The sequence below is a fragment of the Pristiophorus japonicus genome, chromosome 6, assembly GCF_044704955.1.
Source record: "Pristiophorus japonicus isolate sPriJap1 chromosome 6, sPriJap1.hap1, whole genome shotgun sequence".
NCBI classification, from domain to species: Eukaryota; Metazoa; Chordata; class Chondrichthyes; family Pristiophoridae; genus Pristiophorus; species Pristiophorus japonicus.
The window spans coordinates 250,733,325-250,752,028 of record NC_091982.1 but is presented as its reverse complement, the minus strand read 5'-3'; the positions used below and the strand labels follow the sequence as shown (position 1 = coordinate 250,752,028).

General features: G+C 48.4%; 1 protein-coding gene across 3 annotated transcripts in view; it reads right to left on the bottom strand.

Annotated features, from left to right (window-relative positions):
• The window catches only part of p3h2 (prolyl 3-hydroxylase 2), a 303,175-nt gene extending 284,675 nt beyond the window's left edge, over positions 1 to 18,500 (bottom strand). The window contains exon 1 of one of the 3 annotated variants that reach the window (XM_070883825.1): positions 18,353 to 18,500. Coding sequence is in view for 2 of the 3 variants with exons in the window: in XM_070883823.1 (XP_070739924.1) it covers positions 3,971 to 4,033 (63 nt within the window). In the remaining variant the exon portion in view is untranslated. Of the gene's footprint in view, positions 1 to 3,970; positions 4,406 to 18,352 lie in introns of those variants that run through there. The other 2 variants (XM_070883824.1, XM_070883823.1) reach the window with 2 other exon arrangements.
• Positions 18,501 to 18,704: the final 204 nt, after the last annotated feature.

The following is an 18,704-nucleotide window of genomic DNA, read 5'->3' as shown; positions in this document are numbered from 1 at the left end:
TTTACATTTGCGCTACCAACGACTGGGATGATTTCATTGGTGTAGGTGCGCAGCTTTGCCTGAACCGGGGCCAACTCGGGTCGTTCAGTTTGATTGTCCCATAGCCTCTCAAAGGCTTATTGATTCATCACTGACTGGCTCGCCCCGGTGTCCACTTCCATGAAGACTGGAACGCCCTCTATCTCGACTTCCATCTTCAGCGGGGAACACTCGGTGGTGCAGGTAAACATGCTATGTACCTCCCTGTGGGATTGGGCTGCCTCTCTGCCTATCGATTCATAATCCGCGCTGGATTCATGGCCATCTGCACTCTTCATCAACACAGTGAGTCATATTTCTCTTACACATTTGCTGTAGGTGGCCCTTTGTGCTGCAGCCTTTGCATACATAATCTTTAAAACGGCACTGGTGAGCCCTGTGATTCCCTCTGCAACTCCAACATGGTGCTATTCGATTAGCCCCCCTCGGCGGACTCTGAGTTAAGGGACTCGGGGGCCTGTTCTCTCTTCCCAGAGAGGGTTCGCGCTCTACAGTCCAGCCTCTAAACGGCGTCACTCTGTGCACAGTACCTGCCAGGTTTGAGTCCTGAGGGTGAGTCATCTACCTAGAGCCACAGGTCGAGGTCATGAATGCCTGGCTCACAGAGATGGCTTTCTGCAGTATGACTGTGGTATCCGCCGACAGTAGCTTATGAAGAAGGTCCTCATGGCCAATTCCAATGACAAAAATGTCTCGCAGCGCTTCGTTGAGGTGGTCGCCGAACTCGCACGGTGCCGCCAGCCTTCTGAGGTCTGCGCCGTATTTCGCAATTTCCTGGCCTTTGGGCCGTCGGTGGGTGTAGAACCAGTGTCTGACGACGTCTACAGGGAAGGGAGTTTGGGAATGTGGGGCCATGAATGCGGAACCCTGTAGACGTTGCAACAGGAGGCCTTACCCCCCCCACGGGTTTATCGGGAACACGTAATCATACATAGACATGTCTGAGGAGCGGTGCATTAGCAGGCAGCAGTTCCACAAGGAGGTTGTCACCGAGCTATGCCATCTCCTGCAGCCAGACCTACAGGCTGATAGCGGGACCAGGACTTCGCTGACCATCGCAGTAAAGGTCACTGTTGCACTCAGTTTCTATGCCTCCGGCTCCTTCCAGGCTGCATTAGGGGACATCTGCAACGTCTCGCAATTTGCTGCTCAATGCTGCATCCGCAAGGTCACAAATGCTCTCTACTGCAGGAGAATGGACTATATAAAGTTTCCCATGACAAGGGAGAAAGAGGAGGACCAGTCATGTGGGTTCACCAGGATAGCGGGCTTTCCCATTGTTCAGGGCGCCTTTGATTGCACCCATATGGCATTGCGAGCGCTACACCAGAATGCGGAGGTGTTTCGCAACCGCAAGGGTTACTACTTTCTAAATGTCCAATTGGGGTGCGACCACATGCAGCGCATCCTTGCTGTGAATGCCCGCTATCCTGGCAGCACACACGATGCTTTCATCCTGCAGGAGAGCACTGCGCCACGACTCTTCCAGCCACCATATGAAGGTCGCGGCTGGCTGCTGGTAACAACGGCTATGGTCTAGCCACCTTGCTCATGATACCCCTCCACAACTCCAATATCAGTGCTGAGCATCGGTACAACGAGAGCCACGCGGCCATCCGGAACCTCAGAGCAGCATTTGCGATGTCTTGACTACTGTGGATGCAGCCATCAGTACTCCCCTCATCAAGGCTTGCTCTTCATTGAGGTCTGCTGCATGCTGCACAACCTGGCCATCATGAGAGCCCAGGCATTACCACTGGGGACTGCAGCACCACCTCAGGAGGAGGAAGAGGAAGAGGAACATGACGACACACAGCATGGCGAGGCAAACGAGGAGGAAGATCAGCAGCCACAGAGGAGGCACCGTCTGAACGCTGTCGCTGCAAGGGTCGCACGTCAACACCTCATCCTGCATCGATTCCAATCAACGACCAGATGACGAATGGGCCTCATAGTCACATCATTATGTGCTAGGCTCATGGCGCAGCTACGTGAAATTCTCCATTAATACACATCACGGCAATGCAAACAGTCAAATCAATATTTTAATATCTCTAACAAGAGTGTGCCCTCAAGCAACAGACTAATAACCCTTCGCCACCAACTAATAAAGAATGTAACAAATGCCCCTTGAAACAACATAACACACAATCAATTTCATGAATATATATATACAAACGCCCCTCCCATCTGAAATGCAAGCCCAGTTCCTATGAACCATATTATGCCAAGACCATTCCACAAATAACAGGAGTCAAACATCAACAATGAAATATGTACAATTATATTTACAAGATGTGACATCTGGCCATGGTTGGAAAAATCCTTATTGGGACTTGCTCGCATATTTCTCAGGCCTTCCCCTTTCCCCCCCTCACATGCCTAGTGCTCCTCCTTAATGTGTCTGCAACCAGGCTGCTGTGTCTCTGAGGCAGAGATTGCAGATGGCCTAGCAGGGCGTCCTGGAAGGCCCAGCTGCGGACTGCATCACATTAGCATCGGCGGGCAGCAGCCTCAGCTGGGTGGGGTGCAGACCGCGGCAGATGCAAAGACGGAGTGGCAGTGGTGGGAGCCGGAATGCTGTCATCGTGAGAGCAGACAGCACCTTTAAAGTATTGTCTGTTCCATATCTCGTTCTGTGCCTCTCATAGGCACATTGCAGAATTCGAAATGTTGCCACACTCCCATTGTTATGGTTACGGAAGCATAGTGGTTATGTTTCTGGACTAGTAATCCAGAGGCCTGGGCTAATGATCTGGATGTTGTGTAGGCATGCCTGTTCACTGTGTGATGTCTGTACCATTGTCATGCAACATTGAATGTACCCTTGTACTGTACACACCGTACCGGTATACTAGAGGGTGCTGTTGCTGGAGACCCAGGGGTTGCCTGCACATGGCAGGTAACCCAGTATAAAAAGGAGAACACAGCTTGTTGTCAACACTCATGAGCTGCTAATAAAGGACTGCAGGTCTGCACAGCTTAAGCACCATACCCTGCCTCGTGGAGTCATTACTAAAGGTGCCTACATACACTACAACTGGCGATGGGAATACGAGATCATGAACTACACGCTCAACATGTCTAACCTCAGCAACAGAGGAGGAAGATTGGGATGCTTTTGTGGAAAGATTGGAACACTTCTTTATAGCCAACGACCTGGACAGGGGGGGGGGGGGGACACCGGCCACACTACTGAACAAACGCAGGGCCATCCTGCTTAGCAGTTGTGGGCCCACCATCTACGGTCTCGTCAGGGACTTACTAGCCCCGGAGAAGACAATCACCAAGAGCTATGAGGAACTTGTAACAATCATACAGGAACAACTAAAACCGAAAGGAAGTATCCTCACAGCCAGGCACCGGTTCTACACTTACCGGCGACCGGAGGGCCAAGAAATTGCCAAGTATGCTACACACCTAAGAAGACCATGTGAGTTTGGTGACCACCTTAATGAAGTACTAAGGGACATATTTGTCATCGGAATCAGCCAGAAGGCCTCCTACACAAATTGCTCTCGGCTGACAGCATGGTCACCCTGCAGAAAGCAATTCAAGTGAGCCGGGCCTACATGGTTTCGGCCAGCGACTCCAGGCAAATACTGACCCAGGACTCTAATCCGACGAGTGCAGTGCACCGCATGGACACTTCTAAAGGCAGAAATGCTGCCCCGAGTCCCGCAACCCTGAGTCCGCCACATGGGGCAAACCGGATGGCCCCGTGCTGGTGCTGTGGAGGAAACCACAGGGCCCACCAGTGCCGCTACAAAGACAATGCATGCAAAGGCTGCAAAGAAAAAGGGCACCTTCAGAGAATGTGCAGAAAAGGCTGTACTCAGTGTGTCTCTGATGAGTTGGCTAATCACCGGGGCTCCGACACAGATGAAGATGAAGCTGCTCTAACCCTGGGAGAGGAGTATGGAATCTTTACCTGCTCCACCGGAAGTTCTCCATGGATGATGGAAGTGGACATCGACGGGGTCCCAGTCTCCATGTAGATCGACACAGGGGCGAGCCAGTCTGTGATGAGCCAAAAGACCTTTGAAAAAATTTGGAGGAATCCTGCCACTCGACCAAAACTGTCTTCTGTCTAGGCAAAGCTGCTCACCTACACCAAAGGTAAAATCCAAATCATTGGCAGTATAGACGTCCAGGTCTCCCAAGGCAGCGTGTTGCACAAACTCCCCTGTGGATTGTAGCCGGCGACGGTCCCATGTTGCTGGACAGGAATTGGATGAACCGGGTTCACATCAGGCGAAGTGGTGCTGTGGAAGAAAAGAGCACCGCAGCCTGCCTGCAGCAAGACCACAGAATGACTGCAGCACCACAAGAACATGGAAGAAAAGAGCACCACAAAATGGCTGCAGCACACCAAGCAGCAGGCAGCAGACCTCCTCCATACGACGAGTCAACATGGAGGAGCATCATGTGACATCGAGCGGCCAATCGGATTTGAAAGCTCCCTTAAAGGAGACCGGTAACCAAAAAAATTTAAAGGGGAAGTTCCAACTATTTGAGTACACAGACTTTAAAGCTAAAGATGCAATTAAAGGGTGCAAGTATAGAAATGTATGCGATGTAACCATGAATTGTGATGCTGGTTTAACTAATGTGACTAACGAGATGAATGCAGGTGTCATTAAGGTCAAGAACAAGTTTATTATGCTTAACAATAATGATAGAGATTGTGAAATGCCTAATGTAACCATGTCTGTTGAAACCAGGACACCCAAAAGTGATGCAAGTGCTAGAATGTATAATACAGGCTCGACTATGTGTGATCAGAGCCAAGGTGTCATGTATGCCGGTAGGACACTGCCAAAGGACATTGGGTCCTACAGGGACCATGCTAATGCCAATGAAATCCCCCTGTGGGAGACCCCCAGGTCCAGCAGGCTACCTGACCATGGAGCCTGGACCTTTGGAACAAATGTGATGTCCCTTGCAGGACACACACACAGGCAGTGGGAGCAGACCCACTACAAGGACAGTGGTCAATGGGCAGCCCAGCCACCACCAATGGCAACCGGCACCAGACCAGCCCTACAGCCCCTGGCCACCAGCAGAAGCATGAGGCCAATACCCTCCAGCTTCCCTGGCAAACCCTGGGATAGCCTGACCCTCATCCCCATTTGTGGACAAGGAGCCCACCCAGTCTTGTGGCTCTGCCCACCACCCCACAACTACCCACATCACAGTGAATACACACCACCCACTGCCACCGTGGCTACCTCCCCAAGGGATCCCACAACAGTGACACCCACTTGGTTTGTGTGTGAGAGAGAGGAAACGTAAGAGGCCAGCCTCAAGCACAGGGGTCACACCTGGCAACCACACAACCCTCACCACAACCTCCCATAGCCCACCACTGATCACCTCCCCTGGTCATGACAATTAGGATATGGAAAATGCTCAGGGGGGAGTATTGTTGTGTAGGCATGCCTGTTCACTGTGTGATGTCTGTAACACTGTCATGCAACATTGAATGTACCCTTGTACTGCACACCTTACCAGTACACTAGAGGGTGCTGTTGCTGGAGACCCAGGGGTTGCCTGCACATGGCAGGTAACCCAGTATAAAAAGGAACACACAGCTTGTTGTCAGCACTCAGGAGCTACTAATAAAAGACTGCAGGTCTGCACAGTTTAAGCCTACATACACTACACCGGAGATGCTTTAAATTCAGTTAATTAAATCAATCTGGAATAAAAAAGCTAGTATCAGTAATGATGACCATGAAACTACCAGATTGTCGTAAAAACCCACCTGGTTCACTAATGTCCTTTAGGGAAGGAAATCAAAGATATGGGGAGATCACTGAAGGGCTTTGGCGATGGTCCAAAATGGTCTTCTAGATTTGAGACGGGTTGGTGGTAGGTTGTTCCAGTCGGCCTGGATCGGCACGTCTTTGCTGGTGTAGCGGTTGTATTCTCTGGAGACTGCATATTCACGGCGTGGTAGTGCGATGTTTGCAAGCACGGACAGCAAAGGTGTTGGCGTCGATAAAAGCGTATTGGTAATAATTCTCATAGCAGAATTCAGTTCAACATCAATGGATTTGACATGCCATGCCGGAGACCAATACTTCGCTGCAGAGTACACCAAATCAAACGCTTGGAAGAACTGTGACATACGAAATAGATTCCTTACAGAGGACCCCACAACACAACCTAAAGGATCAAACCTTCCTCAGAACTGGTCATGTTTGATGCTGCCACCTTCTCCATAGATGGAAGATCAAAGCATCCCCATCATGCGACTGTGGAGCACATCATTGAGGACTGCTCTCAGAGGAAATTCGCAGGCAGCCTACAAGATATCCACGCTGTTACACCGGAAGCTTTGGCCTGGATATCCAACTTAGACATTGACATTTGATTTGCTTTGCAAATACGAAAGAGGGAAGGAAATCTGCAGATGTGACTCTAGATCCACAGCAATGTGGTTGACTCTTAACTGCCCTCTAAAATTACCTTGCAAGCCATTCTGACCTAACCACTATGACAAAGTACAATAAGAATAAACACCACACAGACTGCAGCAGTTCAAGAAGGCGGTTCACCACCACCATCTTAAGGGCAATTAGGGATGGACATTAAATGCTGGCCTTGCCATCGATACCCACATCCCTTTATGAATAATAAAAATAACCCTCAGGCCATTTTAGAACTCAATTGATGCACATTAACTGACCAGGACACAGTGACTGACCATCGGATGCATGGACTCCTTTCAACCTCAACCCTCCAACCTGTCGAGATGTCTTTTCTACTGGGACACCCAACTGACGCCGTGAGAGCTCAACCCCAGTCTGGAGAACAACTTCCCTTGTCACGTCTCCGCTGCCACATGCCTCAGGTGTGATCCCCTCCATTGATAAATCCACTGGAAATCAATCCCTTCCTCCAGCTCCCAGAATACGAGAAACTCCAAAAGAAGGTCCATCCCAGCAGCATGGGTTGTTATACACGAGAGTGAAACACCTGTGACTGCTGCAAGAACTAATATTTATACAGCACCTTTTATAACCGCAGGACATCCCAAAGTGCTTTACAGCCAAAAGCCAATGAAGTACGCTTGAAGAATTGTCACTACTGTAATGTAGAAAACGCGGCAGCCAATTTGCGCACAGCAAACTCTCACAAACAGCAATGTGATAATGACCAGTGATGTGAGTTGAGGGATAAATACTGGGCAGGACCTGGGGAGAACTCCCCTGCTCTTCTTCCAAATAGTAACATGAGAGCAGACAGGGCTTTAGTTTAACGTTCCCTCAGTACTGCCCCTCTGACAATGCAGCTCTACCTCATTACTGCTCCTCCGACAGTGCAGCATTCCCTCAATACTGCCCCTCCGACAGTACACCACTCCCTCAGTATTTCCCCTCCGACAATACAGCACTCCCTCAGTACTGCCCCTACAACAGTACAACACTCCCTCAGTACTGTCCCTCCGACAGTGCAGCGCTCCCTCAATCTGCACTGGAGTGTCAGCCTAAATGTTTGTGCTCAAGTCAGGCTTAAATCCATAAATGTTTGATTCTGTGGCGAGAGTGTAACCCGCCTTAAGGCTGCACCTTAATAAAAATAATGAAGGTGCTGCTGGAACTGAAAAGACCAAAGGAGCACTTTTTAAAAATTCATATAAGAACATAAGAATTAGGAGCAGGAGTTGGCCATTCAGCCCCTCAAGCCTGCTCCGCCATTCAGTAAGATTGTTATGTATGTTAACTGAGTTTTACCTCCCACCGGAGGGCGCGACTGTCGGAGTCCTAATGGTCACTGGCAGACACGTGCAAGCCGTGTATATAATGTTGGCAGCCATGTTGAATCCTCCCTTTGAGAATAAATAAACTGGAGTAAGGTCATGCCTAAACTAGCTCACTGTACTTAGCCTCGTAGAATTATTCGATACTTAACAATTGGTGACAAGTTAAAAATACGAACTTTCACGCACCACGTCTGTTGGAATTTTGGAGAGATTCGTGGTAGGGGCAGATTGGGAGGATTTCACTGATCGCTTCGACCAGTACTTTGTAGCCAACGGATTGGAAGGAACCGATAACGCAATTAAGCGCAGGGCGGTTCTCCTCACCGCTTGTGAGTCAAAAATTTATGACCTTATCAAGAATCTACTCTCACCGACTTGACCAACGGATAAGACTTACGATGAATTGTGTACGCTGGTTCGGAACCACTTTAATCTGAAGGAAAGCATCATCATGGCGAGGTATCGTTTCTATACGCACAATCGCTCTGAGGGCCAGGGCGTGGCGGAATTTGTCGCCGACCTGAGTCGTCTCGCTGGGCCGTGCAACTTCGGAGCTGCGTTGGAGGAAATGCTGCAGGACTTTTTCGTGCTTGACATTGGCCACGAGGTCATCCTTCGAAAGCTGCTGGCTGCTGAATCTTTAGACCTGAGCAGGGCCATCACGATTGCCTAGGCATACATGGCCACGGATGAAAACTCGAAACAGGTATCTTACCAGCATCCAAACTCACCGGCAAGTACTGTGCATAAAATAATATCGTCGGTAGGCAGAGCTGCACATGGCAGGGCCTACTCGTCCACGTTCGTACGACCTGTAACTGCTCAAAGTCCGCCATCGGGGGTGAATCAAATCTCGCCTTGTTGGCGTTGTGGAGGCTATCATCGGGTCTATCAATGCTGATTCAAGCAGTACGTGTGCAAAGGCTGTGCAACAATGGGGCACCTTCAGCGAATGTGTCCGCAACTGAGCAAGGGTGCTGCGACATACCATGTGGCTGAGGATGATCGATCCAGCGTGGATCGAGCGGCACAGGCAACTCAACCCGAGGTACAGGACGAAGAAGTGTATGGAGTACATTCTTTTACCAAAGGTGCTCCGATAATGCTGTAAGTTAAATTAAATGGGGTTCTAGTATCCATGGAATTGGACACGGGTGCGAGTCAGTCAATAATGAGCTAGAGGGCTTTCGAAAAGCTGTGGGACACTAAGGCAAAAAGACCCAAACTGAGCCCAATCAATGCGAAGCTGTGTAGCCATAGTTCAGAGAAACATGGGGAGTTTGCTGAAGTCCATCCCGAGAACCGTCGTGTTCCAAGATGACATCCTGATCACCGGTCACGACGCCACCGAACACCTGCACAACCTGGAAGAGGTTCTACGTCGTCTGGACGGAGTGGGACTCAGGCTAAAATGCTCCAAGTGTGTTTTCATGGCACCAGAAGTTGAATTCCTGGGGAGAAAGATTGCAGCAGATGGCATCAGGCCTACGGACTCGAAGACAGAGGCCATCACGAATGCACCCAGACCCCAGAGTTTGACGCAGCTGCGTTCATTCCTGGGTTTTCTCAACTATTTTGGTAACTTTCTACCTAGTTTGAGCACATTGCTAGAGCCCTTGCACATGTTGCTGAGAAAGGGTAACGACTGAGTTTGGGGCAAATCTCAAGACAGAGCCTTTGAGAAGGCCAGGAACCTGCTATGTTCCAATAAATTACTGGTACACTATGACCCATGTAAGCAGTTAGTGCTGGCCTGCGACGCCTCATCATATGGGGTCGGTTCTGTGCTCCAGCAAGCCAATGTATCAGGCAAACTCCAACCAGTTGCATGCGCGTCCAGAAGTCTGTCTAAGGCTGAAAGAGCCTATAGTATGGTACAGAAAGAGGCTTTAGCATGCGTTTATGGGGGTAGGAAAATGCACCAATATCCGTTTGGGCTTCGGTTTGAGCTTGAAACAGACCACAAGCTGCTCATTTCATTGTTTTCTGAGAGCAAAGGTATAAACACCAATGCCACATCCCGCATCCAAAGATGGGCACTGACATTATCCACTTATGATTATGTCATCCGCCACAGACCAGGTACTGAAAACTGTGCTGATGCGCTTAGCCGGCTACCATTGCCCACAACCGGGGTGGAAATGCCGCAGCCCGCAGACTTGCTGCTGGTCATGGATGCCTTTGAGAACGAGGGGTCACCGGTCATGGCTTGCCAAATTAGGACTTGGACCAGCCAGGATCCTGTACTGTCAAGCGTAAAAAGGAGTGTCCTAAATGAAAATTGGTCTGCTATTCCCAGGGAAATGCAGGATGAAATTAAGCCTTATAGCTGCCGCAAAGATGAATTGTCTATTCAGTCTGATTGTCTGTTATAGGGTAATCATGTTGTTATGCCAAAAAAAGGCAGGGAAACTTTTGTGCGAGATTTACACAGTACCCACCCAGGCATTGTCATGATGAAGGTCATTGCCAGGTCTCATGTTTGATGGCCCGGCATTGACTCGGACTTGGAGTCATGCGTGCATCAGTACAAAACTTGCATGCAACTGAGTAACGCACCTATGGAGGCTCCGCTGAGTCTTGGTCATGGTCATCCAAACCGTGGTCAAGGATCCGCATAGACATTGCCGGCCCCTTTCCCAGCAAAATGTTTTAGTGGTAGTGGTCGTTTACTCCAAATGGATTAAATGCGTAATCATGTCATCCAGCACATTCACAGCCACTATTGAAAGCCTCCGGGCCATGTTTGCCATCCATGGCCTGCCTGAAGTCCTTGTCAGCGACAATGGACCGTGTTTCAACAGTTCGGAGTTCCACGATTTATGACCCGTAATGGCATCAAGCATGTCAGGTCTGCCCCTTTCAAACCCACGTCTAACGGACAAGCGGAGCGGGCTGTCCAAACCATTAAGCAGAGCCTAAAGCGTGTGACTCATGGCTCCCTACAGACCCGCTTGTCCTGCATTCTGCTCAGTTACCGGACAAGACCCCACTTGCTCACCAGGCCCCCCCCTGCCGAGCTGTTAATGCAGAGGCCTCAAAACCAGGTTCTCCCTTGTACACCCGGATCTCAATGATCATGTCGAAACCAGAAGGCAATGGCAGCAATAGTACCACGATCGCGCGGCAGTATCATGTGACATCGCTGTTCATGACCCTGTGTTTGTCCTGAATTATGGTCATGGTCCAAAGTGGGTTGCTGGCACGGTTTTGGTCAAGGAGGGGAACAGGGTGTTTTGTAGTCAAACTGTTAAATGATCAAATGTGCAAGAGGCACATCGACCAAACCAAACTGCGATTCACAGACAACCCAGAACAAATTGATGACATCATCATCGACCAACCAACACACATCCAACCATCAGTTGACCCTTATGTCATTCATGAAGATGAACCTACCAATCCCCGACAGTCCTGTCAGACCGACTGCTCTGCAATGCAGCATTGGTCCTACTAACTCACCCAAGCTTGGGTTCGAACTAAGAGGATCAACCAGGGAACGGAAGGCCCCGGACCGTCTCAACTTGTAAATACAACCTGTGCCAAGGACTTTGGGGGGGAATGTTATGTATGTTAAATGTAATAAAAATAATGAAGGTGCTGGAACTGAAAAGATCAAAGGAGCACTTTTTTAAAATCCATATAAGAACATAAGAATTAGGAGCAGGAGTTGGCCATTCAACCCCTCAAGCCTGCTCCGCCATTCAGTAAGATTGTTATGTATGTCAACTGAGTTTTACCTCCTACTGGAGGGCGCAACTGTCGGAGTCCTAATGGTCATTAGCAGACACGTGCAAGCCGTGTATATAATGTTAGCAGCCATGTTGAATCCTCATTTTGAGAATAAATAAACTGGAGTAAGGTCATGCCTAAACTAGCTCACCGTACTTAGCCTCGTGGAGTCATTCAATACTTAAAGATCATGGCTGAACTTTGACCTCAAAACTTTCCGGTCCGATCCCCATATCCCTGATTCCCTTAGTGCCCAAAAATCTAGCAATGTCAGTCTTCAATATACTCAACGACTCAGCACCCACAGCCCGCTGGGGTCTAACAGAAGAAAGACACAAATAAAAAACAATAATAAAGTTGTATTTGGCGATGCTTTATGAGAAGCAGGGAGGTGTTTCCCGTGACAGGGAACGCACAGGCATTTCCCCAGCTCCAGTTTTCAGTGGGATTCCTGGATCAGCTCACCCCAATGGAGCAAAGCAGCGTAATCTCAGTGGGAATCATCCCAGAAAGCCTCTAGCACAGTACTCATCCTCTGACAATGCAGCACTCCCTCAGTACTACACTGGAGTATCAGCCTAAATTTTTGTGCTCAAGTCAGGTTTAAATCCACGACCTTGTAACTCTGAGACAAGAGTGCGACCCACTGGGATGTCAAACTCCATTTCTACGGTGGGTCTGGCAACTGACCTCGGTCGCAATCAGCATGATATTAAATAGAAATAGATGAAGATAAGCCATATTGGTACTTACTGCCATTTAGATTTTATTCATTGCTATTGCTGCTCCCGATATCTGGCACCTCTGAGCTTGAACCATTGCTTCAACATTTGGAGCAAATGACTGGGCTGAGGCATGTCTCGGATAAAAACATGAGGACCACTTGTCACCAATGTTCCCTTTACTCCAGGCGTCAGCTTTTAAATTTAAAAAACTGCATGAACGGACTTTTGAATGGGCTGCGTGGCCCAAAATAAAATGATGAGAAACATTAATTGTCACCACGGATCTTTCTACCTCAGTCCGACAGCTTCACAGCTCTCTGTGTGAATAAGTTTCTCCTGCCCTCTGTTCCAAGTCTCTTACATTTAATCTTGTATCTATGGCTCTTCGTCTTGACCCCTCAACCACTGGAAACAGCCTGCTTCTACCATGGTTAACAAGGGAAATTAAGGAGTGTTAAATCCAAGGAAGAGGAATATAAATTGGCCAGAAAAAGCAGAAAACCTGAGGACTGGGAGAAATTTAGAATTCAGCAGAGGAGGCCAAAGGGTTTAATTAGGAGGGGGGGGAAATAGAGTATGAGAGGAAGCTTGTCGGGAACATAAAAACTGACTGCAAAAGCTTCTATAGATATGTGAAGAGAAAAAGATTAGTGAAGACCAACATAGGTCCCTTGCAGTCAGATTCAGGTGAATTTATAATGGGGGAACAAAGAAATGGCGGACCAGTTGAACAAATACTTTGGTTCTGTCTTCATGAAGGAAGATGCAAATAACCTTCCGGAAGTACTAGGGGACCAAGGGTCTAGTGAGAAGGAAGAACTGAAGGATATCCTTATTAGGCGGGAAATTGTGTTAGGGAAATTGATGGGATTGAAGGCCGATAAATCCCCGGGGCCTGATCGTTAAGTACTCTGGGATGCAGACTAAGTGGCCCTAGAAATAGTGGATGCATTGGTGATCATTTTCCAACAGTCTATCGACTCTGGATCAGTTCCTATGGACTAGAGGGTAGCTAATTTAACACCACTTTTTAAAAAAAGGGAGAGAGAAAGCGGGTAATTATAGACCGGTTAGCCTGACATCAGTAGTGGGGAAAATGTTGGAATCAATTATTAAAGAACAGCGCATTTGGAAAGCAGTGACAACATCGGTCCAAGTCAACATGGATTTATGCTTGACAAATCTTCTGGAATTTTTTGAGGATGTAACTAGTAGAGTGGACAAGGGAGAACCAGTGGATGTGGTGTATTTGGACTTTCAAAAGGCTTTTGACAAGGTCCCACACAAGAAATTGGTGTGCAAAATTAAAGCACATGGTATTGGGGGTAATGTACTGACGCAGATAGAGAACTGGTTGGCAGACAGGAAGCAGGGAATCAGGAGTAACAGGTCCTTTTCAGAATGGCAGGCAGTGACTAGTGGGGTGCCGCAGGGCTCAGTGCTGGGACCCTATCTATTTACAATATACATTAATGATTTAGATGAAGGAATTGAGTGTAATATCTCCAAGTTTGCAGTGGGTGGCGGTGTGAGATGTGAGGGGGACACTAAGAGGCTGCAGGGTGACTTGGACAAGTTAGGTGAGTGGGCAAATGCATGGCCGATGCAGTATAATGTGGATAAATGTGAGGTTATCCACCTTGGAGGCAAAAACACGAAGGCAGAATATTATCTGTATGGCGGCAGATTAGGAAAAGGGGAGGTGCAATGAGACCTGGGTGTCATGGTACATCAGTCATTGAAAGTTGGCATGCAGGTACAGCAGGCGGTGAAGCCAAATGGTATGTTGGCCTTCATAGCTAGGGGTTTTGAGTATAGGAGCAGGGAGGTCTTACTGCAGTTGTACAGGGCCTTGGTGAGGCCTCACCTGGAATATTATGTTCAGTTTTAGTCTCCTAATCTGAGGAAGGATGTTCTTGCTATTGAGGGAGTGCAGTGAAGGTTCACCAGACTGATTTCCGGGATGGCCGGACTGACATATGAGAGACTGGATCAACTGGGCCTTTATTCACTGGAGTTTAGAAGGATGAGAAGGGATCTCATAGAAACATATAAAATTTTGACGGGACTGGACAGTTTAAATGCAGGAAGAATGTTCCCGATGTTGGGGAAGTCCAGAACCAGGGGACACAGTCTAAGGATAAGGGGTAAGCCATTTAGGATTGAGATGAGGAGAAACTTCTTCAATCAGAGTTGTTAACCTGTGGAATTCCCTACCACAGAGAGTTGTTGATGCCAGTTCATTGGATATATTCAAGAGGGAGTTAGAGGTGGCCCTTACGACTAAAGGGATCAAGGGGTATGGAGAGAAAGCAGGAAAGGGGCAGAGGTGAATGATCAGTCATGATCTTATTGAATGGTGGTGCAGGCTCGAAGGGCCGAATGGCCTACTTCTGCACCTATTTTCTATGTTTCTATCTACTCCATTCTATCTTTCAGAATGTTAAACATTTCTATATCACCCTGGAATATGGGTTAAATATGAGAAGGATAATAATAATAAATGTTATTTATATAGCACTTCACAGCAGTGTTAACAAGACAAAATAGATAAATTTGACACCGAGCCACAAAAGAAGAAATTAAGTCAGATGACCAAAAAGCTTGGTTAAAGAGGTAAGTTTTAAGGAGCGTCTTAAAGGAGGAAAGACAGGTAGAGAGGTTTAGGGAGGGAGTTCCAGAGCTTAGGGCCCAAAAAGCTGAAGGCACGGCCACCAATGATTGAGCAGTTATAATGAGGGATGTTTAAGAGGGCAGAATTTGAGAAGCGCAGATATCTTGTGGGGTTGTGAGGCTGAAAAAAATTACAGAGATAGGGAAGGGCAAGGCCATGGAGTGATTTGTAAACAAGGATGAGAATTTTGAAATCGAGGTGGTATTTTAACCAGGAGCCAATGTAGGTCAGAAAGCACAAGAGTGATGGATGATCACGATTTGGTGCGAGTTAGGACACAGGCTGCTGAGTTTTGGATGACCTCAAGTTTACGTAGTGTAGAATGTGGGAGGCCAGCTAGGAGTGAGTTGGAGTAGTCAAGTCTAGATGTAACAAAGGGATGAATAAGGGTTTTAGCAGCAGAAGAGCTGAGGCAGGGGTGGAGGCAGGCAATGTTATGGAGGTGGAAAAAAGCGGTTTTAGTTATGCCACGGATATGTGGCCAGAAACTCATTTCAGAGTCAAATATGACACCTAGGTTGCGAACAGTCTTGTTCACCTTCAGATTGATGCTAGGGAGAGGGATGGAGTCAGTGATTAGGGAACGCAGTTTCTGGTGAGGACGAAAGACAACGGCTTCGGTCTTCCCAATAATTAATTGGAGAAAATTTCTGCTCATCGGTACTGGATGTCGGACAAGCAATCTGACAAGTGAGATAACAAGCAGGAGTGGAGAGAAGTGATGGAGAGATAGAGCTGGGTGTTGTCAGTGTACATGTGGAAACTGACTGTTTTCGGATGATATTGCCAAGGGGCAGCATATAAATGAGAAATAGGAGGGGGCAAGGATAGATCCTTGGTGGACACCAGAGATAATGATGCGGGAGCAGGAAGAGAAGCCATTGCAGGAGATTTTCTAGCTATGATTAGATAGCTAAGAATGGAACCAGGCGAGTGCAGTCCCACCCAACTGGATGATGGTGGAGAGGCATTGGAGGAGAATGGAGTGGTCAACTGTGTCAAAGGCTGCAGACAGGTCCAGAAGGGGGAGGAGAGATAGTTTACCTTTGTCACAGTCACAAAGGATGTCATTGTGACTTTGATGAGAGCCATTTGGCGAGAAAGCAGAAATGGGGTACTGAAGTTGCATGTTCAGCCATGAACTCATTGAATGGCGGTGCAGGCTCGAAGGGCCGAATGGCCTACTCCTGCACCTATTTTCTATGTTTCGGCATTGTGGCAGGGGCGAAAACCAGATTGATGGGATTCAAACATTGAATTTGAGTACATAGAAACATAGAAAATAGGTGCAGGAGCAGGCCATTCAGCCCTTCTAGCCTGCACCGCCATTCAATGAGTTCATGGCTGAACATGAAACTTCAGTACCCCCTTCCTGCTTTCTCGCCATAACCCTTGATCCCCCGAGTAGTAAGGACTTCATCTAACTCCCTTTTGAATATATTTAGTGAATTGGCCTCAACTACTTTCTGTGGTAGAGAATTCCACAGGTTCACCACTCTCTGGGTGAAGAAGTTTCTCCTCATCTTGGTCCTAAATGGCTTACCCCTTATCCTCAGACTGTGACCCCTGGTTCTGGACTTCCCCAACATTGGGAACATTCTTCCTGCATCTAACCGGTCTAAACCCGTCAGAATTTTAAACGTTTCCATGAGGTCCCCTCTCATTCTTCTGAACTCCTGTGAATACAAGCCCAGTTGATCCAGTCTTTCTTGATAGGTCAGTCCCGCCATCCCAGGAATCAGTCTGGTGAATCTTCGCTGCACTCCCTCAATAGCAAGAATGTCCTTCCTCAAGTTAGGAGACCAAAGCTGTACACAATACTCCAGGTGTGGCCTCACCAATGCCCTGTACAACTGTAGCAACACCTCCCTGCCCCTGTACAGAGGTGTTGCTACAGTTGTACAGGGCCTTGGTGAGGCCACACCTGGAGTATTGTGTGCAGTTTTGGTCTCCTAACTTGAGGAAGGACATTCTTGCTATTGAGGGAGTGCAGTGAAGGTTCACCAGACTGATTCCCGGGATGGCCGGACTGACCTATCAAGAAAGACTGGATCAACTGGGCTTGTATTCACTGGAGTTCAGAAGAATGAGAGGGGACCTCATAGAAACGTTTAAAATTCTGATGGGTTCAGACAGGTTAAATGCAGGAAGAATGTTCCCAATGTTGGGGAAGTCCAGAACCAGGGGTCACAGTCTAAGGATAAGGGGTAAGCCATTTAGGACCGAGATGAGGAGAAACTTCTTCACCCAGAGAGTGGTGAACCTGTGGAATTCTCTACCACAGAAAGTTGTTGAGGCCAATTCACTAAATATATTCAAAAAGGAGTTGGATGAAGTCCTTACTACTAGGGGGATCAAGGGGTATGGCGAGAAATCAGGAATGGGGTACTGAAGTTACATGTTCAGCCATGAACTCATTGAATGGCGGTGCAGGCTACAAGGGCCGAATGGCCTACTCCTGCACCTATTTTCTATGTTTCTATGAATTCAGGGAAAGATGGTCACAGATTTGGGAGGCAAAACACATTGAATACTTTGGACAGGAAAGGGAGGTTGGAGATGGGGCAATTGCTAGCAAGCGAAGTGAGGTCACAGGTTGTTTTTTTGAGGAGAGGGGTGATAACAACAGGTTTGAAGGAGCGGGGAAATTCCTGAGCAGAGAGAACTGTTAACAATGTTGGCTAACATGGGAGCCAAAAAAGGAAGTTGAGTGGTCAGCAGTTTAGTGGGAATAGGGTCAAGGGAGCAGAAAGTGGTATCATGGACAAGATGAGCTTGGAGAGATCAAGAGCGGAGATCAAAGAGAAATATGTGAGTTTAGGGCTAGGGCAGGTGAGAGCCTCAGATGAAGTTTGCCTCTGTGGGCTAGGTGAAGGAAGGAACTTGCAGAGGCAGCTGATCGAATGGTCTCAGTCTTTGATACAAAGAAGTCCTCACGCCTGTTGTTGGAGGTAAGTGTGGAGGAGACAGAGGAGAGGGGTTGAAGGAGACGGTTAGCAATAGAGAATAGTAGCCAGGGGTTATTTCTGCATTCCAGAATGATCCTGGAATAGTGAGCAGTTTTGTAGACAAAAATGAAGGGGTACAAAGCCAGAATGGGCCCGAGATTGAGCCACCGACCTCTCTGGTTAGGAATCCACCTGTCCTTGTGCGTCTGTTATACAACAACAACAACTGGTTTTATTTGCTATTAAACCACAAGCTCATAACTCTCTGCTGCCCACGCCGTGTAAGCATTGCCTCTGGGTCAACATCAGTGGGGGAAAAAACTGCAAATAGACGGGAAAAGAGAAGACTATCCTTCTCATGGCAATCTGCATGTTTTACTCTGTAGATAAAGTTCTCCCGACATTCGGTCTCGTGAGTGTCGGTGTCCCGGGATTCGGTCTCCGAGACGGAGTTCTCTCTCACCTCCTGGTCAGCGCTTCACTCACCATCTTTTCCCTCAGTCACCGATTGCCGTGCTTTGCTGCTGTGAATTGGCGGCGCTGCTCCCCGGGTCTCCATATGCAGCTCCGCCTGCTGTGTCCCCGGCCGGCTTGCTGGGCGTTCTGCCGTCAAACCCCAACCGGCTGAGCGCGAGCGCGAGCGCGGCAAACGTCGGGCTGTGATTGGAGGATCCGCCGGCACGCGGCGCGGAGGCGGGAAAACGCCTTAGGTCCCCAGAGGGAGGGAGAAGGGCAAGAGAGGGGGAGGGAAGAGAGAGGGGAGGGGAGAGAGCGAGGGAGAGGGGCGAGAGAGAGGGAGGAAGAGGGGCGAGAGA